Consider the following 27,331-nt stretch of genomic DNA (forward strand, 5'->3'; position numbering starts at 1 on the left):
GGCTCCACCCCATGACTCATGAGATCATGGCCTGAGCTGAAACCAAGAGCCAGATGCTTAAATGGTTGAGTCAAGCAGGCACCCCAGATAAACTAGACTTTATTTATTTATTTATTTTTAATTTTTTTATTTATTTATGATAGTCACACAGAGAGAGAGAGAGAGAGAGAGAGAGAGGCAGAGACATAGGCAGAGGAAGAAGCAGGTACCATGCACCGGGAGCCTGACGTGGGATTTGATCCCGGGTCTCCAGGATTGTGCCCTGGGCCAAAGTCAGGAGCTAAACTGCTGCGCCACCCAGGGATCCCTAAACTAGACTTTAAAACAAAGATAGTTACAAGTGACAAAGAAGGACACTATATAATAATAAAGGGGACGGCACAAGAAGATATAACAACTATAAATATTTATGCACCCAACATAGGAGCACCCAAATAGTTAAAACAGTTAATAACAAACATAAGGAAGTAATCAATAATAATACAATAATAGTAGGGGATTTTTATAAGCCATTTACAGCAATGGAACAGATGGATTTAACAGATATATTTAGAGCATTCCATCCTAAAACAGCAGAACACACATTTTATCAAGTACACATGGAACAGTCCCCAGAACAGGTCAGATATTAGCCTGTAAAATAAGCCTTAGCAAATTCAAGAAGATTAAAGTCATATCATGCATCTTTTCTGACCCCAGAAGTACAAAACTAGAAGTCAACTACATGAAAAAAAAGATCTAGAAAGAGCACAAATATAATGAGACTAAATAATGTGTTATTAGACAATGAATGGGCCAACCAGGAAATAAAAGAAAAAATAAAATAGTACACAGAAACAAATGAACATGAACACACAATGCCTCAAAACTTCTGGGTTACAGCAAAAGTGGTTCTAAGAGGAAAGTTTACAGCAATACAGGCCTACCTCAGGAAGCAGGGAAAATCTCAAACACCAATATTATACCTAAAAGAACTAGAAAAAGAGCAATAAACAAGATCTAAAACCAGAAGAATAGATATAATAAAGATTAGACCAGAAATAAATACTATAGAAACTAAAAAAACAAAAACAAAAACAAAAAAAAAAAAAACAGATCAATGAAACCAGGAGCTGGTTCTTTGAAAAAAAAAATCAATAAAACTGATAAACCTATAACTAGATTTATCAAGAAAGAAGAAAAAGGACTCAAATAAACAAAATTGCAAATGAGAGAAGAGAAATAACAGCCAACACCACAGAGATATAAACTAATATAAGAAAATATTATGAAAAACTACATTTCAACAAATTGGATAACTCAAAAGAAATGAGTAAATTCCTAAAAGCACATAAATTACCACAACTGAAACAGGAATAGAAAATTTGAACAGACTGATAACCAGAAAAGAAATGGAATCAGTAATCAAAAAAACCCTAATAAACCAAAGTCCAGGACTAGAAGGATTCACAAGTGAATTCGATGAAACATTCAAAGAAGAGTTAATGCCTAGTCTTCTCAAAGTATTCCACAAAATACAAAAGGAAGGAAAACTTCCAAATTCAATTCATGAAGCCAGCATTACCCTGACACCGAAATCAGATAAAAATACCACAAAAAAAGAGAACTCCAAGATCATACCTTTGATGAACACACACGCAAAAATCCTCAACAAAATGGTAGCAAGGCAAATCTACCAATACATTAAAAAAAAAAAAATCATTGACCACAATCAAGAGGGATTTATTCCTGGGTTGCAAGGGTGGTTCAATAATTCACAAATCAATCAACATGATACATCACATCAATAAGAGAAATGGATAAGAACCAGATAATCATTTCAATAGATGCAGACAAAGCATTTGACAAAGTTCAAAATTCATTCATGATAAAAACCCTCAATAAGTGGATTTTAAGGAATAAAACAAATGAACAAAGGAAAAAAGAGAGAAAGAGAAAAATCAAGAAACAGATTCTGAACTATAAAGAACAACCTGAGGGGAGGTTGAGGATGAGTTAAGTAGGTAATGGGGATTTTTTTAAGTGGTAATGGGGATTAAGGAGTGCATTTGTGGGGCACCTGAGTGGCTCAGTCAGTTAAGCCTTAGAATCTTGGTTTCCACTCTGGTTATGATCTCAGGGTCCTGAGATCGAGCCCCACTGGGCTGTCGGATCCAGCAGGGAGTCTGCTTGAGGATTCTTTCCCTCTGCCCTCCTCCTTCTTGTGCTTTCTCTTTTTTGTAAATAAGCCCAATACATCTTTAAAAAGAAACAAGAAAAACAAGTGCACTTGTGATGAGAACTGGTGGTGTATGGACCTGTTGAATCACTATATTGTACACTTGACACTAATAAAACACTGTATGCTTAAAAATATTTTTCTTCAGTTTCTTTTAAAAAAATATTTATTTGAGATTCAGAGAGAGAGAGCATTGGAGTGGGGAAGGGAGTGGGAGAGGGAGAGAGAGAATCCTCAAGTAGACTCCCCACTGAGCATGGAGCCTGCTGCCCAGGGCTTCACCCAGGACCCTACTAAGATCATGATCTGAGCCAAAGTCAAGAGTTGGCCAAGTTACCAACTGAGCCACCCAGGGATCCCATCCAGCATCTATCAATAAGTAGGGTACATATAATGCAAATAAAAGCATGTTCCATGATATTTCTGAGAATCTGAACTAATTTTTATTCATTTTTAATAGCATGCCTTAAATTATAATTAGGCTGGATTATGTTCTCCTGTAAGAAAGGTAACAGAAATCTACTGTCATTTAGAGAACAGTAACAGTGAGATTGTTCTCTCTTGATTTGAAATATTTCTACTTCTCAATCCTTCAATTCCCTAATCAAAAGCTAAAATATTTTATGAGCTAACTCTGTATTTCTTTTTACACATAGGGGTTTTGCAAGCTATAACCACCATCATTCCCTTCAATGACTAGCTGAGCATTTAAGCTAATTCTTATTTCTCAAATAAGAAATTTCATTTTTCTTATTTAAGTTCTTTCAGGAAATAGATGTGATCTAATTCTGTCTTGGCAGATATTCATTGAATATTTTTTGTTGGTGGTGCAATTTACTATCTTAGCATTTTGAGAAGCCCCAGAAATAATGTGGAATAACAAGAGAAGTTTGTAAATACTCTGAGCTGATAATTTTACTGTACTGGATATAAAAGCAGATGGTTTTCTAATACAGCTATAGATATACTAAATCTATTTAACCTACATCAACCAACATAACAGTTCAATAAGAAGGAAAACCAGTTAAAATAGAATACCTTAATCCAAGGTCGGCTACATTATTTTCAAAGATAGATTACCCAATGATTTTGACCCAGTTTGACTGGTTTTAGATTCACATAAATCAATGTTAATCTAAGACAAAATATTCATTTCATATGGTTGATTTAACTGGAGGTAGAAAATCACTATTTAAAAAATTGTAGAGTTCTCTACAATGTTCATTTGTCTCAGCCACTTTTAAAATGCTTTCTTATTGGCAACTATCCAGATTAATAAATCTATATCCTTGGATTTTGTGGCATACACATTGTTCAGTTGAAGTTTACTTCTAATACATAATGGCATTATGATTAAAATATGCATACTTTAGAGTTGACTTTAGGGTTTGCTTTAAGTAGATAGGAAAGTTAAACTATGATGCCGTATTTCCTGGATATTATTCATGACCAGGTAAATCTGACAAGTGTCCATATCCTACAGACAACTTTTTCTGATAGCTTCTTATAGTTTATTTTAAAGGGCCCAAGGTACACTATCACATAATTTATAGCCCTGAAGAATATACACTAAGGGATCTGATATAGAAAAATATATTATGAACTTTAATTACATTTTCTGGTAAAGTCATAAATGAATAATGATATAAAAACAAGCATATTTGTGAAGAGAGTATACATTCTAATACCATAGCTGTAATTCCCTGTCTATGGAGAGAAATGATAATCCACACAGGACAAAGAAAATAATGCAAGAGGAGGGTTTTTGTTTTTGTTTTTTTATTAAGCTACTATGTGCTAGACATAATCTCATTTACATGTCTTACAAACCTTGCCAAGCAAGTTGAAACAAAGCAGAAAAAAAAAAAAAAACAATTCAGTCATTTTAAATAAGTTTTGCAATATCACACAGCTCATCTTTGAACCATCCTACATTTCCTCATAGTATTTAAAACGATTCCATTCAATCAATTATTAAGTTAGAGATTGTTACCTAATGTCTATGTGCTCTGGTGGAAAATAAACTCCATGGCCACTTTATATTCTCCAGAATGTGGGCTTGTATTTGCTTTTAATAAATATTCGTTGTATAAATGAATGGCTCCTTCACAGGGGTGGATAGATGGATCAAAAGCAAATAAGAAAATATGATGGAGAATTTTAGCATCATTTAGTAGGATGGGGCTTTCTCTAATACTTTTTACAAATCCAGGCATCTTAAAAACTTCCTGTATATTCTAATTTGGTCCACGTTAGCTTATGTTCATCCTATATTAGATTCCTGTGGCTGCTCTACTAAGTTATCACAAACTTGATGGGTTAAGACAATAGCAATTTATTCTCCATTGGCTCTGGAGTGCTACATATTCTCTTTCAGTTTTCCTCCAGTCTGAATTCCATGTGTCTGTGCAAGGTTCTGCTCCTGGTCGCCTCTAGCATCCAGCAGCTGATGCCATTCCTTGGCATTCCTGGCTTAGGGCCGTATCCCTTCAATCTGTGTCGATTTTTAAGTGGCCTTTGCTTCTGTGTGTCTGGGTGTCAAAGCTCCTTTGCTACTCTCTCATAAGGATGTTTGTGATGGATTTTGGGATCACCTGGAAAACCCAGAATGATCTCCACATGCCATGATCCTTAACCACACAGCAAAGACTTTTCCCTTTAAGGTAACATTTACAGTTTCCAGGGATTTGAACCTGAAATCTTTGGGTTACCATTATTCAGCCTACTACTCCTTCCTGACATAACTCATCATTAAGTATTTCAAGGATTTTCCATTTGCAGATCCTGGTTCAAGGGCTTAAGCTTACAAAACGTATGAATTGAAGTTGCTAAGTATAAGTCTGTCCTTGGACCATGCAGAAAATTAAACTCTGTGGACAAATTCATTTCCATTTAAAAGAGTTAAAAATGAGAGCTTGGAAGAGCATGGGGTGTTTTCATTTGTATCAAATGCAGTATGAAATTTCATAGTATCCCTTATCCCATTCATTGTAAAATCGTTAAAAATTTGTGGACTATTAGTAATTACTGTTCATGACTTCCCTTAAACTCATACTTTACTCAAATGTCTCATCTTTATTTATCACTTGTGAAATGATTTTAACTTTTTTAAGATTTTATTTATTTATTCATGAAACACACACACACACACACACAGAGAGAGAGGCAGAGACATAGAGGGAGAAGCAGGCTCCATGCAGCAAGCATGATGTGGGACTTAATCCTGGGACTGCAGGATCACACCTTGAGCTGAAGGCAGACGCTCCACCGCTGAGCCACCCAGGCATCCCAATGATTTTCATTTTTGATCTATATTTATTAACTGTATATTGAAGAGACAACATAGAAAGAAAATTGACTAAAGCAAATGATTGGCTTATTTATTGGCTGGATAAAACAAAATACATGGAGAAATTAGGAACTCCTCATTTATGTCTTAACCAAAAAATAGAACAAATTATAATAGTGCTTTGTGTGAAACAAAAGAGTTAATGTATTGAGAAACAAGGAAATATACTGGCTTACAAAAAGAAATATATAATACAGATGGCAATAATCTCATTGAGATTCTCATAAAATTAACTGACTTTTCAATAACATTTTAATGCCCATTATTAGTAAATTGCTGTTCTGAGGCTTCTTGGGCAGCATCCACCTGGGTCTCTTGGAAAGCCTGCTCTGCATGAAGCCAGCTGCCATGAAAGAAGTCCAAATCCCTGAGACCGCCATGCTGTGAAGAAGTCCAAGTTAGCCATGGAGTAATAGCCATGTTGAAAAAGAGGTGCCTGACTAGCTAATGTGTCCAGCCATCCCAGCTCAGATGTCAGAGATAGGGATGAAAAAGCTGTCAGATGATTCCAGCCCTACCCGTTATCTTACTGTCACTTCAGAAGGAACCCCAACTAAGAACCACCCAGCTGAGCCCAAACTCCCAAACTATGAGAGATTATAATGAATAGTCACTTCAAGTCATTAAACTTTGGGGTTATGTTACATAGAAATAGATCATTAAGACACACCTCCTGTTTATAGGTGAAGAAGTTGTAGTTCAGAAAAGTTAAGCAAATTGCTCAAGGTCACATTAACAAGTAATAATTTAGAATTCAAACTTAATTTTTTTCATTCTCATACATTTTCATGCCCCTTCAAATCATTCTACCACCTTTAGGTGTCCCAGCTTTTTGCTTCCTTGCTCTTCCACTGTTAGCATCCTATTAAGGTTTCAGCATGTCCAGAACTAGTTTCCTCTCTACATTCTCTTCTTCCATTTTCCTTCTGGCTCCTTCTTCATGGCCACATTATGATCTTCATAATAACAGTGATAGCTTATATTTAAAAAGTCTGAACCAAATGCTAGGGACTTAGCACATAACATTTTTATTTGTTATTTCATTTAATCTTCTCACAAACCATCCTACACATCATAGTCAAATTGTCATCACTAGATTCTGCATTTAATAAACCATATTTTGCGAATAATTTCCTTCTTCGTTGGAATACACTCCGTGTTCTGTAGGATATTTTTATTGTGGAAGACAATGAAAAACAAACATGGATATTGAGGTAATTGCAGGTGGTGACAAGTGCCATGAAAAATAAATAAATAAATGAAGTGATGCCATAGGGAGCATTATTCCTGGGGCATAGTGCTTTCAAGTAACTACCCAGGGTATAGTGGTCAAATAGAGTTTCTCTGAGAAGGGAGTAATCAGGCTGAGATCAGAAAAATGGAAACGTGTGTGAGGCCAAGCTCACCAAATGAAGATCAAGGAGAAAAGTGTTCTAAGCAATGGGTATAACCAACACAAAGACCTTGAGCCTCAAATAGCTTGAGAAATTCAACAGACTTAAATAATGTCTATTTACTCAGAAGTAATAGTAATAATTAAGAAAAAAAATTAAAAATGGAGGGATTAACAGGGGCTGATTTATGCAGAACAATGTAGTGATGGGGAATTTGGCTTTTTTTTAAATTATTTTTTTATTGGAGTTCAATTTGCCAACATATAGTATAACACCCAGTGCTCATCCTGTCAAGTGCCCGCTTCAGTGCCCATCACCCAGTCACCCCAACCCCGAGCTCATCTCCCTTTCCACTATCCCTCATTTGTTTCCCAGATTTAGGAGTCTCTCATGTTCTGTATCCCTCACTGATATTTCCCACTCATTTTTCTCTTTTACCCTTTTTTCACTTTCATTATATTTATACTCCCCTTATGAATGAGACCACATAATATTTGTCGTTCTCCGGTTGACTTACTTCACTCAGCATAATACCTTCCAGTTCCATCCACGCCTGCCTTCAGCCCAGGGTGTGAACCTGGAGTCCTGGGATCGAGTTCCATGTCAGGCTCCCGATCCCATGTCAGGCTCCCGGCATGGAGCCTGCTTCTCCCTCTGCCTGTGTCTCTGCCTCTCTCTGCCTGTCTCTCTCTCTGTCTATCATAAATAAATAAATAAATAAATAAATAAATAAATAAATAAATAAATAAATCTTTAAAAAAATCTTAACAAAGCATTACAGTCTGAAAATATGCAGGGGACAATCCCAATCTTTTGGTACTGGTTAAGACCTGATTTGTGACCCAGTATATGGTCTATTCTGGAGAAAGTTCCATGTGCACTTGAGAAGAATGTGTATTCAGTTGTGTTTGGATGTAAAGTTCTGTAAACATCTGTGAAGTCCATCTGGTCCAGTGTAGCATTTAAAGCTCTTGTTTCTTTGGAGATGTTGTGCTTTGAAAACCCGTCATTTAGAGAAAATGCTGTGTTGAAGTCTCCCAGTATAAGTGTGTTATTATCTGTGTGTGTCTCAACTTTGGTTATTAATTGATATACATCAGGGCTAGCTCCCACATTCGGGGTATAAATATTCATGATTGTTAGGTCCTCTTGTTGGATAGATCCTTTAAGTATGATATAGTGTCCCTCTTCATCTCTCACTACAGTCTTTGGGACACACTTCAATTTCTCTGATATAAGGATGGCTACCCCTGCTTTCTTTTGAGGACCATTTGAAAGGTCCATGGTTCTCCAACCTTTTATTTTCAGGCTGTAGGTGTCCTTATGTCTAAAATGAGTCTCTTGGAGACAGTAAATAGATGGGTCTTGCTTTTTTATCCAGTCTGAAACCCTGCACCTTCTGATGGGGTCATTAAGCCCATTCACGTTTAGAGTACTATTGAAAGATACAGATTTAGTGTCATCATGACACCTATTCAGTCCCTGTTTTTGTGGATTGTTCCCTTGGACCTCCTCTTTCTTTTACAGGGTCCCCCTTAATATTTCTGGCAGAGCTGGCTTGGTGGTCACATATTCTTTCAGTTTCTGCCTATCTTGGAAGCTCTTTATCTCTCCTGCTATTCTGAATGAGAGCCTTGCTGGATAAAGTATTCTTGGCTGCAGGTTCTTCTCATTTAGGACCCTGACTACAGCCTGCTGACACTTTCTCACCTGCCAGGTCTCTGTGGAGAGGTCTGCTGTTGTCCTAATGCTTCTCCCCATAAAAGTCAGGGATTTCTTGTCTCTTGCTGCTTTAAGGATCTTCTCTTTATGTTTGGAATTTGCAAGCTTCACTATTAAATGTCGAGGTGTTGACGATTTTTATGGATTTTAGGGGGAATCTCTCTATCTCCTGGATCTGAATGCCTGTTTCTCTTCCCAAGTTAGGGAAGTTCTCAGCTATGATTTGTTCAAATACACTTTCTGGTCCTCTGTCCCTTTTGGCGCCCTCGGGAACCCCAATTAAATGTGGATTTTTCCTTCTGAGGCTGTCATTTATTTCCTTTAACCTATCCTCATGGTCTTTTAATTGTCTTTCTCTTTTTTCCTCAGTTTCCATCCTTGCCATCCACTTGTCTTCTATGTCACTCACTCATTCTTCTACCTCGTTAACCCTCATCGTTAGGACCTCCAGTTTGGATTGCATCTCATTTAATTGATTTTTAATTTCGGCCTGATTAGATCTAAATCTGCAGTCATGAAGTCTCTTGAATCCTTTATGCTTTTTTCTAGAGCCACCAGTAGCTTTATAATTGTGCTTCTGAATTGGCTTTCTGACATTGAGTTGTATTCGAAATTTTGTAACTCTGTGGGAGAGAGGACTGTTTCTGATTCTTTGTTTTGAGGTGAGTTTTTCCTTCTAGTCAGTTTGCTCAGTGCAGAGTGGCCAACAACATGTTGTACTGGAAAAAGGAGGAAAACAGAAAAAACAAAGTAAAAAAGAATAAAAAAGGGGGTGGGGAAACAACAGAAACAAACAGGAAAGAAAGAACAAAGGGAGTATCCTCTGATTCTATATACTGTAAATCCCTCGACTTCCCCTGGAACTTTCCAGTGGTGCTTGGTCAATAACTTGCTTTTCCCCTGACCTTCCAACTGGCCTTCTGGGGGAGGGGCCTGCTGTGCTGATTCTCAGGTGTGTGCACCTGGGGGAGCTGCCCAGCCCTCTGCCAGGTCTACAGTTCAGTGGGATTCTTTATCCTGTGAGGCCCTTGCTCAGGCCCAGGTACAGGGTGACACCAGGAGGGACAACCACAGTGGCGGCGGCCAGCTGTCCAGCCCTGGAGTCAGCTCCCACAGTAACTACTGCAACTCCTAGAGCACACGGGACTGGGTGCTCCGGGGTAGGGGCACGATCTGCACAGCTCTGGGCCTGGCTGCAGGAGTGACCCGGCTGTCCTGTGTCCTCCCAGCCTCTGCCTGTCCTGGGGGAGCCCCGGATCCTCGGCTGTGTCCCCTGGTGCCCTGGGCTCCGGGCGTGCAACACTGTGAATGGACCTAAAGTACCATGTTGTGTAATTTAAAAGCATCAGAGTCAATTTTGTGTAAAGTTAACTTATCCTTTATTACAATAAAACTCTATAAGCCAGGGATTTGTACTATGGGACTTGGGTAAATAAACGAAGGAGATTTGGCTAAAAAAAAAAAAAAAAAAAAAAAAAAAAAAAAAAATTCTATAAGCCATTATACAGGTTAAAGGTTAAAGAAAAACTCAAAATATAGAAACAGTGAAATAACAGGGGAGGGCAAGCCCCTGTTGGGCTGCAGCCATCACGAGCCCCGCGGTGGGAGCTGGGGCGGGCCCCCGAGGTGGTCAGGGGGCTGCTAAGGGGGCTGCTAACGGGTCAAAGCAGGTTGTTCCGGAGGCAGGTTGCAGGTCTGGCCCTCTGGGGACCCCGATTGCAGGCACCAGGGCCTACTCCTCCGGGGTGGCCATGGGAGCAGGGGGCTCCTCCTCATCGTGGCAAGGAACCATAGGTTCGACCAACACGTGCACCACCTTCACCTCAGGAACCAGCATCTCTGCCTTGACCAGGTCCTCATCTCCAGCAGCCACTATCCCTTCAGACCCTGAACCTTCCCCAGGCTCCACAGTGGGAGATGGGGCGGGCTCTTCGGGTGGCTCAACGGGTTGCTCCATCCCCGAGGCCAGTTGCTCCATCGAGTTAGGTGGTGGCGGGGGCACATCCACAACCTCGAGAGCAGGGGGTGGCGCCTGCTCCTCATCCAGGGCTCCCAGGGGTGCAGGGGACTCCTGCAGGGCAGCAGTGACCACTATCTGCAGGGGCTTTGCCTCCCCAGCAGGCGGCTCATCGCAGGCCAAGCCCTCAGCCCCAGCAGCCAGGCCCCACGGGGCAGCAGGCCCCACGGTCGGAGCTGGGGTGCGCTGCAGAGTGGGTTCAGGGTGTTTTCCTCGGGCCAAAGCTGTAGATCCAAGAAGACAAAGTATCACCACCAGGACGGACTGTCCACGTCCCTCCCAAATCAAGGCCACTCTTCCCACCCCTCCCCGTGTGTGAGGGCAAGAGCCCTGGGAGGTGTCCCCAGGCTGCAGCCCGTGGGGTGGGGTGTGAGCCCTCCCCTGCTCCTGGCCCAGCTGCACGGAGGCTGCATCTGCGGGCCCCACCCTGTCCCCAGCTCGGCCACCCCCAGTCCTCCTCACCCCCAGCCTCTCGCTCCGCTGCATGGAGGCGTCTGAATTGCCTCAGGTGACGCAGGGCCCGGAGATGCGCATCTGTGCCTGGCATGTGCTGTCTTAGTATTTGGAGGAGTTTTATAAGGGAGGGAAATTCTGGGAACTGATGAAAGTCGTCCCCATAATAATTCAACCATATTTGCATCATGAAGGAGATGGCCCTGGGGAGGGACAGGCGGGCACAGGCGTCAGAAGACAGGGCTCTGTCACATGCAGGTGTCCCGGGGAAGCCCTGCAGGACCCGGGGCCCGGCTTCCCGTGCGGGGTGTCGGAGGCCAGTCCTGCTCCTCGTCCCCCTGCCACCTGGTGGTCCTGCCTGCCACAGGCCTGCTCCCCAAGGAGGGGCTGGGATGCAGCCTCTGTGTGGGGAGCCCAGGCCCAGCGGGGTGACCATCAGCGTCTCTCCTGGGGAAGCGGGGCTCCCTCCTCAGCCTGGTCCCTGCCCACCTGCCCCTTGAGTCCACCGGCAGGCATCGGGGGACGGGGGGCGTCTGGCCTGTCATTGCCCTCACTGCACACACTGTCGCTCTGGGAAGCTCCAAGGCAGGAGGGCTCGGGCTCTGTGTCCTGCCAGGCCTTGCCAGGAGCCGCCCAGGACCGCCACCTTCCCTCCTGTGGCTCTGGGCTGCCTCCCTCCCGAGGGGCCCCCGGGGGTGTCCTTCCACTGACTCTAATCTCCCATCTCCCACGGGGCGGGGGCCGCCTGGTCCGGGAGCCCTCACCGGCCCTCCTGAGCACCTGCTGTACCCCCGGGGCAGCTGTACCAGATTGGAGAGTGCGATGCTCCCCACCCCCTCTGCTCTGGGTCCCAGGTGTGGGGCAGAGAGAGGGTTGGGGGGGATGGAGAAGGTCTCCCTGAGGGGTCCCAGTGCCTCCCACCAAACCCGCACCCCATCCACCGCTCTCCTTCGCTCTTTTCCAGAAGGGGCCTTAGACCTTTTCCCTGTCACAGGAATTGCAGATGTGTGGGGTGAGGGTGCAGCCCCCCCCCAGCCCCACAGCCCCCTCGCTGCCCTCCTGGAGAAGGAAGGCCCTCCTGCAGGAGCCGGAGTCACTCACAGTTTCCAGCACTGCAGGACCACATCGTTGTTACCCCAGGCATCTGCGATGTACCCATACCTAGAGGAGGGTGGGGGCATCCCATGAATCGTGCTGGGGACGTGACGTCTCATCATGGGGGCTGTCACCCTCTGACCCCGACTAGGCCGGAGCCCCGGGGGCCGTCAGCTCTGTGCGTGAGGCCACGGGCAGCTCCCGGAGAAGCGCCCGCACCTGCTGGGGCCTCCTGAAGGCTTGAGCATGAAAGGGTCCGGCCAGGCCCATGGCCCATATCCTAGTGGGCTTGGGGGGTCCCGGGGTCCCCCGGTCTGGCTGCCCCAGGACACAGACCCCCGATAGACTCTCAAACCTCCCTTTCAATGGGGAAACAGGCCACTCAGGACCCTGGTGACAGAGGGCTGGGTGGGGAGGAGGCACAGGCCTGGTCACGGGGAGGAGGACGGCTGCTGAGCACAGGCACAGCCCCTCTGGCCGACCCGCCACAGGCCAGGCCCCGGGGCTGCCCTCCAGGACCCCGCTAGGCCCTGGGGGACCCTGCTCCAGGCGGGGGAGCAGCCCGAGGCCGGGAAGCTCACACCATCCCCAGCCTCCCCAGCAGCAGGTGGCCCAGCCCTGGGCTGCGGAGGGGCAGGTGCTCACTCGGTGAACAGCAGGTCCAGCACCTCGTCCGTGGTGGCGAATTGATGGTAATCTTCCAGGAAGCTGTGGACATAGATGACGTCCCTGCGCTGCAAGGCGAGCAGCAGTTGTCGGACTTTGTGCTCCAGCAGCTCCGTCCGGGTGAGCTTGGTCAGGACGATCCGATGCCCCTGCCCGGCCGCGGCCCCTGCACCCTGAGGTGGGACAGAGGGGACGTGCAGCCTGCAGGGAGCCGCCGGGAGGCCTGGGATCCCGCCCCGGCAGGCCCTGCGCTGGGGCCCCGTGGGCTTGAGGAGCTGGGGCTCCCTCTCCCGCTCAAGCTCCCTGCCTGTCTCTTACACAAACAGGACCAACTATGCAATAGAGAAACAATCTCAGAGGATAAATGTTCAAAATATTTGGATCAGTACGAGGACCTCCAGAGACACAGAGAGAGAGACCGAGAGAGGCAGCCACACAGACGGAGGGAGAAGCAGCCCGTGCAGGGAGCCCAGGCGGGGCTCGATCCCGGGCCTCGGAGATCAGGCCTGGGGGAAGGCAGGCGCTAACCGCCGGGCGACCAGGCCTCCCCTGAGGGCTCTATTCTGATGTTCCCACACATCTGTGCGCAGGGACTCTGCATCTGGCCCAGGCAGGGGCAGGGCCATGGGGGCAGGTGTGGGGAGGGGGGGATCCAGACTCATGTGGGAGCAGGAGTGTTGGGGGCCCCAGGGGGTAGCAGGCTGGCTTCTGGGACCCGGGGTCCTTCCTGCCGCATCGGGGCCCGGGTGTCGGGGGGCCCAGCCCCTGCACTCACCCTGAGCCCGCGCTGGCCTCCGTTAGCTGCGCAGGGCACCTCCCTGCTCCTGGAGGCGGTGGGGCAGACGACCCCTTCGTCCCGCTCGCACCCCACGACCCGGGTGGAGCTCTGTGGAGACAGTGCCCGGCAGCCAGGCAGGAGGCCTCAGCGCCCGGTCTGGCCCCCTCGGCTGGGCCGCACCCCCAGCTGCCTCCACCCAGACACCCCACAGTGCAGGCCGCACCCACCGCCCCCGGGGACAGCAAAGGGATGCGGCTGCAGGGCTTCGGGGTGACTCCGGGGCGGGTAGAGGACCTCAGGAACCCTGTTTCCCCCCTGCCCACCTCGACATCAGGGTGACCCTGAAGGGATCCCCGGGGAACCTGCCGCCCTGCAGCGTCCCCCAGCCTGGATGGGACCTGCCCACACATCCCTGGTTCCCTGAACCTGAGGAGGAGGGGATGGGGCTCCCAGGATGGTGGCACCGGGGGCCTGGCCTGGCCTGCGTGGGTTACCTGACGGCGCCTCCTGATCACCGCCCTGACACCTTGGTACCTATGCTGGAGCCACTGCCTACAGCATAGGAACAAGCCGCACCCCTGGGGTTCCTGGGAGCCAGAGCCCCCAGACGTGGGCCGGCAGCAAGAGAACATCCTCCAGTAGCAGATGTCTCCAGCCAAGTGAGCCTGAGCTGGGGCTGCACTGGATGCGGGTGCCTGGTTACCGGGGTTCCAAGTTCTGTTGGGCTCTGTGACACGGCAGTGACCTCACTTCCTGGGACCCCCTCCCTGACCCACTCCTGGAGGAAGCTGCAGGGGCAGCGCTCGTGCTGCCGACGCCCCCCTCCCTGTAGGCAATGGCCTGTGCACACAGGGACACAACCACACCCCTGTCCACAGGCCCCGGGGAAGGACTGTGTGCACCCAGGGCCCCAGCTTGGACACACACCTGGGTTCAGACACGACTGTCCAGTCTTCCCCGGTTTGACCCCGGAGAAGCTGTTGTGCCCGTCGGGGATCGTCTGCATCTTGCCTGTGGGATAGGGAGTGTCCTAGCGGGTGCTTCCCCCAGATGTCCCCAGGCCACTGTGGCCTCATATCTATGTCCTTGGAGGCGGGTGTCACCTGCAGGACATACCTCCACCCACACGTTCTTCCTTGGTGTGTACATGCGTCCAGGCCCACGAGGTCCTGTGTGCACAGGACTAACACACTAATGTTACCTATATGGCAGGGCTGTTTAGCTGTAAAATACTGCAAAAAACTACCTATTACAATGTCTGCTATTTATTGGTGTCACCAGTGATGTTGATGATAAGAGTCTTTTAAAAAGATACTTTTATTTTAAGGTTATACTTTATTATACAGCTCTAAAGCCACACATGTTTTAACATCCTAAATCCACATTGGGCCAGAACAGCTGGCTGATAAATAGATTACATTCCAAATATGTGTCAGTAGACACCATTAGCCAAATTAAAAAAAAAGAATAATAGAAAAAGAGAGGCACTTTCTAGGGACAGTGTCCTTTACATCTCAAGACTATGTCTTGTTTTTTACATGTGGTATCTTATAGTAGTTGGAATTTTTGGTATTTTAAATAAAGGGATTATTTTCCTAACACACACACACACACACACACACACACACACACACACGGGCACCGGTACCCTCATTCTGGAGGCCCAGAAGATGACAGTCCCCCCGGGGCAGGGATGGGCAATAGCTCCCCACGATCCTAGGCTCCTGAATCCAAGGCAAACCCTACAGAAGGTGTCGGGGTCTTGGCCTAGAAGGGGTGAGGCCGTCCTCATCCTGAACCCCTGCCTGTCGTGCGTTCCGGGCCCTTCCCTCGTTTCCCCTGGGTGAGCTGTGGACGGCGGTGCCCCCAGTGGGTCGCCCTGACCTGGGCCCTAGGAAACCTGCCGTCAGTCGCAGAACTGAACGTAGACAGGAGGCCCTGACTCTCCAGCCTGACCCCGACTGAACTGAAATCATGTGGTGTGTTCATGCACACTGACCAAGAAACAGAGACACGGACACACACGCAGACACATGTGCAGAACCAGGAAGTTGGCAGAGGAGAAGCAACATCATTGAAGATCATTAAATAAAAAAAGAAAGAAAGCTGATTCTCGAATGGAGAAAATGGAGCAATTAAAGTAGAATCATGAAAAAATAATTCATCAAACCAAAAAACAGAAAGAGGGATAAAGAGGCAGGAGCACATCGGTGACACAAAGCGGCAAGCCTCGAATGTCAGGATGATCGTGCCTCACGGACTCCACGGAACACAAGTCAAGCAACAAGCAGCACCTTCCAGCAAAGGCCTAAGTGGATTATTTTGTGTTGTTTTGATTTAAAGATTTTTATTTCTTTATTCATGAGAGTGACAGAGAGTGAGAGAGGCAGAGACATAGGCCGAGGGAGAAGCAGGCTCCATGCAGGGAGGCCGACGTGGGACTCGATCCCAGGGCCCCAGGATCAGGCCCTGGGCCGGAGGTGGATACTCAACCCCTGAGTCACTTGGGGGGTCTAGACTAAGCTAATTAAAATTTACAAGTGATTGTGAATACTCTGTTTGTAATGTGGTGAAATTTCTGTTTACTAAGAAAGAGAGGGCACCCTGGGTGGCTCAGCGGTTTAGTGCATCTTCACCTTACACCAAATACAAAAACTAACTCAAAATGGATTAAATCTAAATGCAGGAAATAAACTAAAACCTCTTAGAAGAAAACATGCAGATAATCTTTTGACCTTGATTTTCGCATAGAATACTTCAATATGGCACAAAAAGTACTGGACTTCAGTGTTAAATGCTCTTGTTCTTCAAAGAACATAATAATGAAAATAAAAAAGCAATCTATATAATGGGATAAAATGTTTGTAAATCATATACCTAATGAGAAACTTATTTCCAGAATATATGAAAAGCACTGATAAGTCAATAATAAGTACAAAAAGCTCAATTTAAAAAAAATGGGCAAAGGATATATAAATAGACATTTATCCAAGGAAGATCAGAAATTGCTGATAATTACTTGACAAGATACCCGACACATTTTCAATTTTCATTGTATCCATTCCCAAAGCATCTAACCATACCGTGAAATAGACTCCTATATGTACCACACCGTACAGAACAGTGCCGCTTCCTAGATACTCAATGCAGTTGTTCCTCAGGACAATCCTATAAAATAGGTATCATGGTGCCCATTTTATAGATGAGGAAATTGAGGAAAAGGTACCTCATCAGAGTTTTACAAAGAGCAGGACGTAGAACTAGGATTTCATCTCAAACTTTTATTAAGTCCACAAGTCCAAAGATGACTTTTAGAGCTGTAAACTAAGTATTATATTAATGTTTTTGTCTATTCAGAGTTTTTCAACTACAAGGAATCTGAATTTATAAATTGTAATTTTTCTAGAAATATTTGCTTTTTCTAAATGATCAGAATAATTAGCAAAGTTCTATTCTTATATTTTCATAATCTCCTACATATGTAGGTTTATAGATCTTCATCCTTTCTCATTATAATAAGGCTTCATTCAAATTTCTGTCCTCCTTCCTTTTTGGTGGATTAAGATTTCATTTAGAAATTAATAATTTTATTTTATTAATATTTTATATTTAGAAACATTTTAAATAAATATACTTAACAATGGATTTACTCTACTTTTTATTTTTATCCATTATTTTATTTCAGTTATTATTATAAGATGTTTTAAATAATTATTTCTTCTGAAATTCTGGGAAAAGTTTACATTATTTTTATTATTTCTATTCTATTCTATTTTATTTATTTATTTTTAGAGAGAGAGGGAGGGAGAGAGAGAGAGAGAGAGAAACCACAGGAGTTGAGAGGGAGAGGCAGAGGGAGAGAGAGAGAGAGAATTATAAGCAGGATCCACACCCAGTGTGATGTGGGACTCCATCTCATGACCCTGAGACATGATCTGAGCCAAAATCAAGAGTAGAACGCTTAACCAACTGAGCCATCCAGGTGCCCCTACTATCTCTATTTTAAAAAGCTTTAGCAAAATTTTTCTAAGTGAATGAATGTTACTATTCTCTTTTTTGCCATTATTTTTCATTTATAGGGCAAGGTCAGTTCCCATCTGATGGATGTCAATAACCATAGCTGATGATGATACTTGGTAATACGCTTTGTTTGACTGCACAGTAGTAGAATCCTCTTTGCAGACCTGCGGCTGGCAAGACAATCGTTTCAACCTCCAGTTACCATTAGGCTCATATCAATCATATTTCTTCTACAGGAAGGGTGGCATCTTTCACTTCATATTCTAGATTCTATATTGTCTCTGTGCAGGGGATGCAACATTATCCCTCTTTGGATGGAATACTAGTCGAAATCACCAGTCTCCTTTCATAAAGGATTGCACTGCACTGTACTGCATATCCCACACTATTCAATCAATTCATTATTAGTTCTATTTTCTAACTATTTTTTTCAGAAACTTAAAGATATTTAAATTGGCATATAAATCCAAAAAAGAACTCCACAGAATATTTTGTGAAAAAGACACCTGGATACAGTGCTAGAGAAGGTGTTGTCACAGTGCTTCTTCAGAGATACTTGGCACAGTGCAGCAAGAGTTAAATGAAAAATGAGAAACCATTTGAACGGTGACTACATTTAGAAATCTATCCTAAAGAAACCATTAAGGATATTCAGAATGTATATTTAGTATTATTTAGATCAGTAAGATAACAGCTGGAATTACATATTTAAAACAAAGGCACTTAAAAATAATTATGTGTTATATGTGCGATAAAGCATTAAATTCTACCCTTGAAAACAACATTACACTATGCCTTAACTAACAAGAATTAAAATAAAAACTTAAATGAACAAAAATAAAAATACAGGATAAAATAACACTGTTAGAGATTATAAGGAGTTCCCGAAAATCTTTTATTAGTGAAATTCATTAACATGAAAATACTCCAAAGTTAATGTTAAATGAAATAAGGGGTTAAAAACTGAAACAGAATACGTATATTGCAGAGAGATGAAAGATAGCATTTTGAGGTGACTGTTATTATTCTCTTTTTTTTCAAGATTTTCCAGGTTTTTTATGATATGTATAAATCACTTCTATCACCTAAAACTTATGATTAAATTATTGTAACAATAAGTTGGAATTAATTTTATTGGTTAATTTTTCTTCATTCTCTGAATTTATTCTGGATACATATTGATGAGCAATCAAAGTTCAATGTACTCTTGTACATTGTTAGCTGTAGACTTTATTTGTTCTCTCATCTTATATGGAAGGCAACAATACAAACTTACTATAACACCACTACCAGTTTCTTTGTATATTATGGTTTGTGTAAATTAAATGAAATTAATTAAATATTAATTATTAAATATTTTATGTAGTCACCAGTGGGGAATGCAATGAGCAATAGAAAGGATACATTTGCAATTATGTGTCTTTGTATATACATGATTATAAATAAATATTTCTGAGGCATTAAGATGACTCAACTTTCAGTACTTTACTATAACACTGTCCAGTCAGTATAATTATTTTTTAAAATTGGTTTTTAAAATTTTTTAATTAATTGTAATAGCTTCAAAAATGGATATATTATGGAATTGTCTCAAAAACTTAAAAACAGAATGACTATGAACTAGCAATAGCACTATTAGGTATTAAATGATACAAAAATACTAGTTCAAAAATACACATGCACCCTGATGTTTATAGCAGCATTATCTACAACAGCCAAATTATGGAAGCAGTCCAAGTGTCCATCAACTGATAATGGAAAAAGAAGATGTGGGGGATCCCTGGATGGCTCAGCGATTTAGCGCCTGCCTTCGGGCCATGGTCCTGGAGTCCTGGGATCGAGTCCCACGTCGGGTTCCCTGCATGGAGCCTGCTTCTCCCTCTGCCTGTGTCTCTGCCTCTTGCTCTCTCTGTGTCTCTCATGAATAAATAACTAAAAATCTTAAATTAAAGATATATAGATATATAGATATAGATACATAGTGTGTGTATATATATACATACATATATATATGTGTATGTATATATATACAATCATATGGTTCTTGTTTTTCCTCTTGATGATCTGATCAATCACATTGATTGCTTTACGAGTGTTGAACCAGCCTTGCATCCCAGGGATAAATCCCACTTGGTCATGGTGAATAATCTTCTTAATGTACTGTTGGATCCTATTGGCTGGTATCTCGTTGAGAATGTTTGCATCTGTGTTCCTCAGGGATATTGGTCTCTAATTCTCCTTTTTGGTGGGGTCTTTGTCTGGTTTTGGGATTAAGGTGATGCTGGCCTCATAGAAGGAGTTTGGAAGTACTTCATCTCTTTCTATCTTTCAGAACAGCTTTAGTAGAATAGGTATGGTTTCTTCTTTAATGGTTTGATAGAATTCCCCTGGGAAGCCATCTGGCCCTGGACTTTTGTGTCTTGGGAGATTTTTGATGACTGCTTCAATTTCCTCTGGTTATCGGCCTGTTCAGGTTTTCTATTTCTTCCTGTTCCAGTTTTGGTAGTTTGTGGTTCTCCAGAAATCTGTCCATTTCTTCTAGATTGCCTAATTTATTGGCATATAGCTGCTCATACTAAGTTTTAAAAATCGTTTGCATTTCCTTGGTGTTGGTGCTGATCTCTCCTTTCTCATTCATGATTTTATTAATTTGAGTCTTCTCTCTCTTCTTTTTAATAAGGCTGGCTAATGGTTTATCTATCTTATTAATTCTTTCAAAGAACCAACTCCTGGTTTTGTGGATCTGTTCCACAGTTCTTCTGGTCTCCATTTCGTTGAGTTCTGCTCGAATCCTTATTAACTCTCTTCTTCTGCTGGGTGTAGGTTCTATTTGCTGTTTTGTTTCCAGCTCATTTAGGTGCGAGGTTAGCTTTCGTATTTGGGTTCTCTCCAGTTTTTGGATGGATGCTTGTGTTGCAATGTATTTCCTACTCAGGACTGCTTTTGCTGCATCCCAAAGATTTTGAACGGTTGCATCTTCATTCTCATTAGTTTCCATGAATCTTTTTAATTCTTCCCTGATTTTCTGGTTGACCCTTTCATCTTTTACAGGATGGTCCTTAACCCCGACGTGTTTGAAATCCTTTCAAACTTCTTGTGATATAGTTCTAGTTTCAAAGCATTATGGTCTGAAACTATGCAGGGGACGATCCCTATCTTTTAGTATCGGTTAAGACCTGATTTGTGACCCAGTATGTGGTCTATTCTGGAGAAAGCTCCATGTGCACTTGAGAAGAATGTGTATTCAGTTGTGTTTGGATGTAAAGTTCTGTAGATATCTGTGAAATCCATCTGGTCCAGTGTAGCATTTAAAGCTCTTGTTTCCTGGGAGATGTTGTGCTTAGAAGAACTGCCAATTGTAGAAAGCGCTATATTCCAGTCACCAAGTATAAGTGTTTTATTATCTATGTATGTCTTAACTTTGGTTAGTAATTGATTGATAGACTTGGCGGCTCCCGCATTCGGAGCATAAATATTCATGATTGTTAGGTCCTCTTGTTGGATAGATCCTTTAAGTATGATATAGTGTCCCTCTTCATCTCTCACTACAGTCTTTGGGACACACTTTAATTTCTCTGATATAAGGATGGCTACCCCTGCTTTCTTTTGAGGACCATTTGAAAGGTCCATGGTTCTCCAACCTTTTATTTTCAGGCTGTAGGTGTCCTTATGTCTAAAATGAGTCTCTTGGAGACAGTAAATAGATGGGTCTTGCTTTTTTATCCAGTCTGAAACCCTGCACCTTCTGATGGGGTCATTAAGCCCATTCACGTTTAGAGTAACTATTGAAAGATACAGATTTAGTGTCATCATGACACCTATTCAGTCCCTGTTTTTGTGGATTGTTCCCTTGGACCTCCTCTTTCTTTTACAGGGTCCCCCTTAATATTTCTGGCAGAGCTGGCTTGGTGGTCACATATTCTTTCAGTTTCTGCCTATCTTGGAAGCTCTTTATCTCTCTTTCTATTCTGAATGAGAGCCTTGCTGGATAAAGTATTCTTGGCTGCAGGTTCTTCTCATTTAGGACCCTGACTACAGCCTGCTGACACTTTCTCACCTGCCAGGTCTCTGTGGAGAGGTCTGCTGTTGTCCTAATGCTTCTCCCCATAAAAGTCAGGGATTTCTTGTCTCTTGCTGCTTTAAGGATCTTCTCTTTATGTTTGGAATTTGCAAGCTTCACTATTAAATGTCGAGGTGTTGACGATTTTTATGGATTTTAGGGGGAATCTCTCTATCTCCTGGATCTGAATGCCTGTTTCTCTTCCCAAGTTAGGGAAGTTCTCAGCTATGATTTGTTCAAATACACTTTCTGGTCCTCTGTCCCTTTTGGCGCCCTCGGGAACCCCAATTAAATGTGGATTTTTCCTTCTGAGGCTGTCATTTATTTCCTTTAACCTATCCTCATGGTCTTTTAATTGTCTTTCTCTTTTTTCCTCAGTTTCCATCCTTGCCATCCACTTGTCTTCTATGTCACTCACTCATTCTTCTACCTCGTTAACCCTCATCGTTAGGACCTCCAGTTTGGATTGCATCTCATTTAATTGATTTTTAATTTCGGCCTGATTAGATCTAAATCTGCAGTCATGAAGTCTCTTGAATCCTTTATGCTTTTTTCTAGAGCCACCAGTAGCTTTATAATTGTGCTTCTGAATTGGCTTTCTGACATTGAGTTGTATTCGAAATTTTGTAACTCTGTGGGAGAGAGGACTGTTTCTGATTCTTTGTTTTGAGGTGAGTTTTTCCTTCTAGTCAGTTTGCTCAGTGCAGAGTGGCCAACAACATGTTGTACTGGAAAAAGGAGGAAAACAGAAAAAACAAAGTAAAAAAGAATAAAAAAGGGGGTGGGGAAACAACAGAAACAAACAGGAAAGAAAGAACAAAGGGAGTATCCTCTGATTCTATATACTGTAAATCCCTCGACTTCCCCTGGAACTTTCCAGTGGTGCTTGGTCAATAACTTGCTTTTCCCCTGACCTTCCAACTGGCCTTCTGGGGGAGGGGCCTGCTGTGCTGATTCTCAGGTGTGTGCACCTGGGGGAGCTGCCCAGCCCTCTGCCAGGTCTACAGTTCAGTGGGATTCTTTATCCTGTGAGGCCCCTGCTCAGGCCCAGGTACAGGGTGACACCAGGAGGGACAACCACAGTGGCGGCGGCCAGCTGTCCAGCCCTGGAGTCAGCTCCCACAGTAACTACTGCAACTCCTAGAGCACACGGGACTGGGTGCTCCGGGGTAGGGGCACGATCTGCACAGCTCTGGGCCTGGCTGCAGGAGTGACCCGGCTGTCCTGTGTCCTCCCAGCCTCTGCCTGTCCTGGGGGAGCCCCGGATCCTCGGCTGTGTCCCCTGGTGCCCTGGGCTCCGGGCGTGCAACACTGTGAATGGACCTAAAGTACCATGTTGTGTAATTTAAAAGCATCAGAGTCAATTTTGTGTAAAGTTAACTTATCCTTTATTACAATAAAACTCTATAAGCCAGGGATTTGTACTATGGGACTTGGGTAAATAAACGAAGGAGATTTGGCTAAAAAAAAAAAAAAAAAAAAAAAAAAAAAAAAATTCTATAAGCCATTATACAGGTTAAAGGTTAAAGAAAAACTCAAAATATAGAAACAGTGAAATAACAGGGGAGGGCAAGCCCCTGTTGGGCTGCAGCCATCACGAGCCCCGCGGTGGGAGCTGGGGCGGGCCCCCGAGGTGGTCAGGGGGCTGCTAAGGGGGCTGCTAACGGGTCAAAGCAGGTTGTTCCGGAGGCAGGTTGCAGGTCTGGCCCTCTGGGGACCCCGATTGCAGGCACCAGGGCCTACTCCTCCGGGGTGGCCATGGGAGCAGGGGGCTCCTCCTCATCGTGGCAAGGAACCATAGGTTCGACCAACACGTGCACCACCTTCACCTCAGGAACCAGCATCTCTGCCTTGACCAGGTCCTCATCTCCAGCAGCCACTATCCCTTCAGACCCTGAACCTTCCCCAGGCTCCACAGTGGGAGATGGGGCGGGCTCTTCGGGTGGCTCAACGGGTTGCTCCATCCCCGAGGCCAGTTGCTCCATCGAGTTAGGTGGTGGCGGGGGCACATCCACAACCTCGAGAGCAGGGGGTGGCGCCTGCTCCTCATCCAGGGCTCCCAGGGGTGCAGGGGACTCCTGCAGGGCAGCAGTGACCACTATCTGCAGGGGCTTTGCCTCCCCAGCAGGCGGCTCATCGCAGGCCAAGCCCTCAGCCCCAGCAGCCAGGCCCCACGGGGCAGCAGGCCCCACGGTCGGAGCTGGGGTGCGCTGCAGAGTGGGTTCAGGGTGTTTTCCTCGGGCCAAAGCTGTAGATCCAAGAAGACAAAGTATCACCACCAGGACGGACTGTCCACGTCCCTCCCAAATCAAGGCCACTCTTCCCACCCCTCCCCGTGTGTGAGGGCAAGAGCCCTGGGAGGTGTCCCCAGGCTGCAGCCCGTGGGGTGGGGTGTGAGCCCACCCCTGCTCCTGGCCCAGCTGCACGGAGGCTGCATCCGCGGGCCCCCCCCACCCTGTCCCCAGCTCGGCCACCCCCAGTCCTCCTCACCCCCAGCCTCTCGCTCCGCTGCATGGAGGCGTCTGAATTGCCTCAGGTGACGCAGGGCCCGGAGATGCGCATCTGTGCCTGGCATGTGCTGTCTTAGTATTTGGAGGAGTTTTATAAGGGAGGGAAATTCTGGGAACTGATGAAAGTCGTCCCCATAATAATTCAACCATATTTGCATCATGAAGGAGATGGCCCTGGGGAGGGACAGGCGGGCACAGGCGTCAGAAGACAGGGCTCTGTCACATGCAGGTGTCCCGGGGAAGCCCTGCAGGACCCGGGGCCCGGCTTCCCGTGCGGGGTGTCGGAGGCCAGTCCTGCTCCTCGTCCCCCTGCCACCTGGTGGTCCTGCCTGCCACAGGCCTGCTCCCCGAGGAGGGGCTGGGATGCAGCCTCTGTGTGGGGAGCCCAGGCCCAGCGGGGTGACCATCAGCGTCTCTCCTGGGGAAGCGGGGCTCCCTCCTCAGCCTGGTCCCTGCCCACCTGCCCCTTGAGTCCACCGGCAGGCATCGGGGGACGGGGGGCGTCTGGCCTGTCATTGCCCTCACTGCACACACTGTCGCTCTGGGAAGCTCCAAGGCAGGAGGGCTCGGGCTCTGTGTCCTGCCAGGCCTTGCCAGGAGCCGCCTAGGACCGCCACCTTCCCTCCTGTGGCTCTGGGCTGCCTCCCTCCCGAGGGGCCCCCGGGGGTGTCCTTCCACTGACTCTAATCTCCCATCTCCCACGGGGCGGGGGCCGCCTGGTCCGGGAGCCCTCACCGGCCCTCCTGAGCACCTGCTGTACCCCCGGGGCAGCTGTACCAGATTGGAGAGTGCGATGCTCCCCACCCCCTCTGCTCTGGGTCCCAGGTGTGGGGCAGAGAGAGGGTTGGGGGGGATGGAGAAGGTCTCCCTGAGGGGTCCCAGTGCCTCCCACCAAACCCGCACCCCATCCACCGCTCTCCTTCGCTCTTTTCCAGAAGGGGCCTTAGACCTTTTCCCTGTCACAGGAATTGCAGATGTGTGGGGTGAGGGTGCAGCCCCCCCCCAGCCCCACAGCCCCCTCGCTGCCCTCCTGGAGAGGGAAGGCCCTCCTGCAGGAGCCGGAGTCACTCACAGTTTCCAGCACTGCAGGACCACATCGTTGTTACCCCAGGCATCTGCGATGTACCCATACCTAGAGGAGGGTGGGGGCATCCCATGAATCGTGCTGGGGACGTGACGTCTCATCATGGGGGCTGTCACCCTCTGACCCCGACTAGGCCGGAGCCCCGGGGGCCGTCAGCTCTGTGCGTGAGGCCACGGGCAGATCCCGGAGAAGCGCCCGCACCTGCTGGGGCCTCCTGAAGGCTTGAGCATGAAAGGGTCCGGCCAGGCCCATGGCCCATATCCTAGTGGGCTTGGGGGGTCCCGGGGTCCCCCGGTCTGGCTGCCCCAGGACACAGACCCCCGATAGACTCTCAAACCTCCCTTTCAATGGGGAAACAGGCCACTCAGGACCCTGGTGACAGAGGGCTGGGGGGGGAGGAGGCACAGGCCTGGTCACGGGGAGGAGGACGGCTGCTGAGCACAGGCACAGCCCCTCTGGCCGACCCGCCACAGGCCAGGCCCCGGGGCTGCCCTCCAGGACCCCGCTAGGCCCTGGGGGACCCTGCTCCAGGCGGGGGAGCAGCCCGAGGCCGGGAAGCTCACACCATCCCCAGCCTCCCCAGCAGCAGGTGGCCCAGCCCTGGGCTGCGGAGGGGCAGGTGCTCACTCGGTGAACAGCAGGTCCAGCACCTCGTCCGTGGTGGCGAATTGATGGTAATCTTCCAGGAAGCTGTGGACATAGATGACGTCCCTGCGCTGCAAGGCGAGCAGCAGTTGTCGGACTTTGTGCTCCAGCAGCTCCGTCCGGGTGAGCTTGGTCAGGACGATCCGATGCCCCTGCCCGGCCGCGGCCCCTGCACCCTGAGGTGGGACAGAGGGGACGTGCAGCCTGCAGGGAGCCGCCGGGAGGCCTGGGATCCCGCCCCGGCAGGCCCTGCGCTGGGGCCCCGTGGGCTTGAGGAGCTGGGGCTCCCTCTCCCGCTCAAGCTCCCTGCCTGTCTCTTACACAAACAGGACCAACTATGCAATAGAGAAACAATCTCAGAGGATAAATGTTCAAAATATTTGGATCAGTACGAGGACCTCCAGAGACACAGAGAGAGAGACCGAGAGAGGCAGCCACACAGACGGAGGGAGAAGCAGCCCGTGCAGGGAGCCCAGGCGGGGCTCGATCCCGGGCCTCGGAGATCAGGCCTGGGGGAAGGCAGGCGCTAACCGCCGGGCGACCAGGCCTCCCCTGAGGGCTCTATTCTGATGTTCCCACACATCTGTGCGCAGGGACTCTGCATCTGGCCCAGGCAGGGGCAGGGCCATGGGGGCAGGTGTGGGGAGGGGGGGATCCAGACTCATGTGGGAGCAGGAGTGTCGGGGGGCCCAGGGGGTAGCAGGCTGGCTTCTGGGACCCGGGGTCCTTCCTGCCGCATCGGGGCCCGGGTGTCGGGGGGCCCAGCCCCTGCACTCACCCTGAGCCCGCGCTGGCCTCTGGTAGCTGCACAGGGCACCTCCCTGCTCCTGGAGGCGGTGGGGCAGACGACCCCTTCGTCCCGCTCGCACCCCACGACCCGGGTGGAGCTCTGTGGAGACAGTGCCCGGCAGCCAGGCAGGAGGCCTCAGCGCCCGGTCTGGCCCCCTCGGCTGGGCCGCACCCCCAGCTGCCTCCACCCAGACACCCCACAGTGCAGGCCGCACCCACCGCCCCCGGGGACAGCAAAGGGATGCGGCTGCAGGGCTTCGGGGTGACTCCGGGGCGGGTAGAGGACCTCAGGAACCCTGTTTCCCCCCTGCCCACCTCGACATCAGGGTGACCCTGAAGGGATCCCCGGGGAACCTGCCGCCCTGCAGCGTCCCCCAGCCTGGATGGGACCTGCCCACACATCCCTGGTTCCCTGAACCTGAGGAGGAGGGGATGGGGCTCCCAGGATGGTGGCACCGGGGGCCTGGCCTGGCCTGCGTGGGTTACCTGACGGCGCCTCCTGATCACCGCCCTGACACCTTGGTACCTATG

At 47.0% G+C, this 27,331-nt stretch overlaps 2 protein-coding genes across 2 annotated transcripts; both read right to left on the reverse strand.

The window, feature by feature from the left end:
* Positions 1 to 10,141: 10,141 nt before the first annotated feature.
* LOC144283945 (uncharacterized) lies at positions 10,142 to 13,075 on the reverse strand. Its single transcript, XM_077848404.1, has 4 exons — positions 12,894 to 13,075; positions 12,255 to 12,314; positions 11,163 to 11,356; positions 10,142 to 10,924 (listed from the first exon to the last, which is right to left on the reverse strand). Exons 3-4 carry the CDS (start codon positions 11,341 to 11,343, stop codon positions 10,416 to 10,418), a joined length of 690 nt encoding a protein of 229 aa, XP_077704530.1. The 5' UTR covers positions 11,344 to 11,356; positions 12,255 to 12,314; positions 12,894 to 13,075; the 3' UTR covers positions 10,142 to 10,415.
* A 10,162-nt stretch (positions 13,076 to 23,237) lies between these two features.
* On the reverse strand, positions 23,238 to 26,175 carry LOC144283946 (uncharacterized). The gene is made up of 4 exons (XM_077848405.1): positions 25,994 to 26,175; positions 25,355 to 25,414; positions 24,263 to 24,456; positions 23,238 to 24,020 (listed from the first exon to the last, which is right to left on the reverse strand). Exons 3-4 carry the CDS (start codon positions 24,441 to 24,443, stop codon positions 23,512 to 23,514), a joined length of 690 nt encoding a protein of 229 aa, XP_077704531.1. The 5' UTR covers positions 24,444 to 24,456; positions 25,355 to 25,414; positions 25,994 to 26,175; the 3' UTR covers positions 23,238 to 23,511.
* Positions 26,176 to 27,331: the final 1,156 nt, after the last annotated feature.

The sequence above is a fragment of the Canis aureus genome, chromosome 15 (genome assembly GCF_053574225.1).
Source record: "Canis aureus isolate CA01 chromosome 15, VMU_Caureus_v.1.0, whole genome shotgun sequence".
NCBI classification, from domain to species: Eukaryota; Metazoa; Chordata; class Mammalia; order Carnivora; family Canidae; genus Canis; species Canis aureus.

Coding starts and splice junctions, on each gene's coding strand:
- LOC144283945 (XM_077848404.1), bottom strand. CDS start 11,343: ATGATGCAAATATGGTTGAATTATTATGGGGACGACTTTCATCAGTTC. Junction 10,925..11,162: donor AGCGGAGCGAGAGGCTGGGG/GTGAGGAGGACT, acceptor TTGGATCTACAG/CTTTGGCCCGAGGAAAACAC.
- LOC144283946 (XM_077848405.1), bottom strand. CDS start 24,443: ATGATGCAAATATGGTTGAATTATTATGGGGACGACTTTCATCAGTTC. Junction 24,021..24,262: donor AGCGGAGCGAGAGGCTGGGG/GTGAGGAGGACT, acceptor TTGGATCTACAG/CTTTGGCCCGAGGAAAACAC.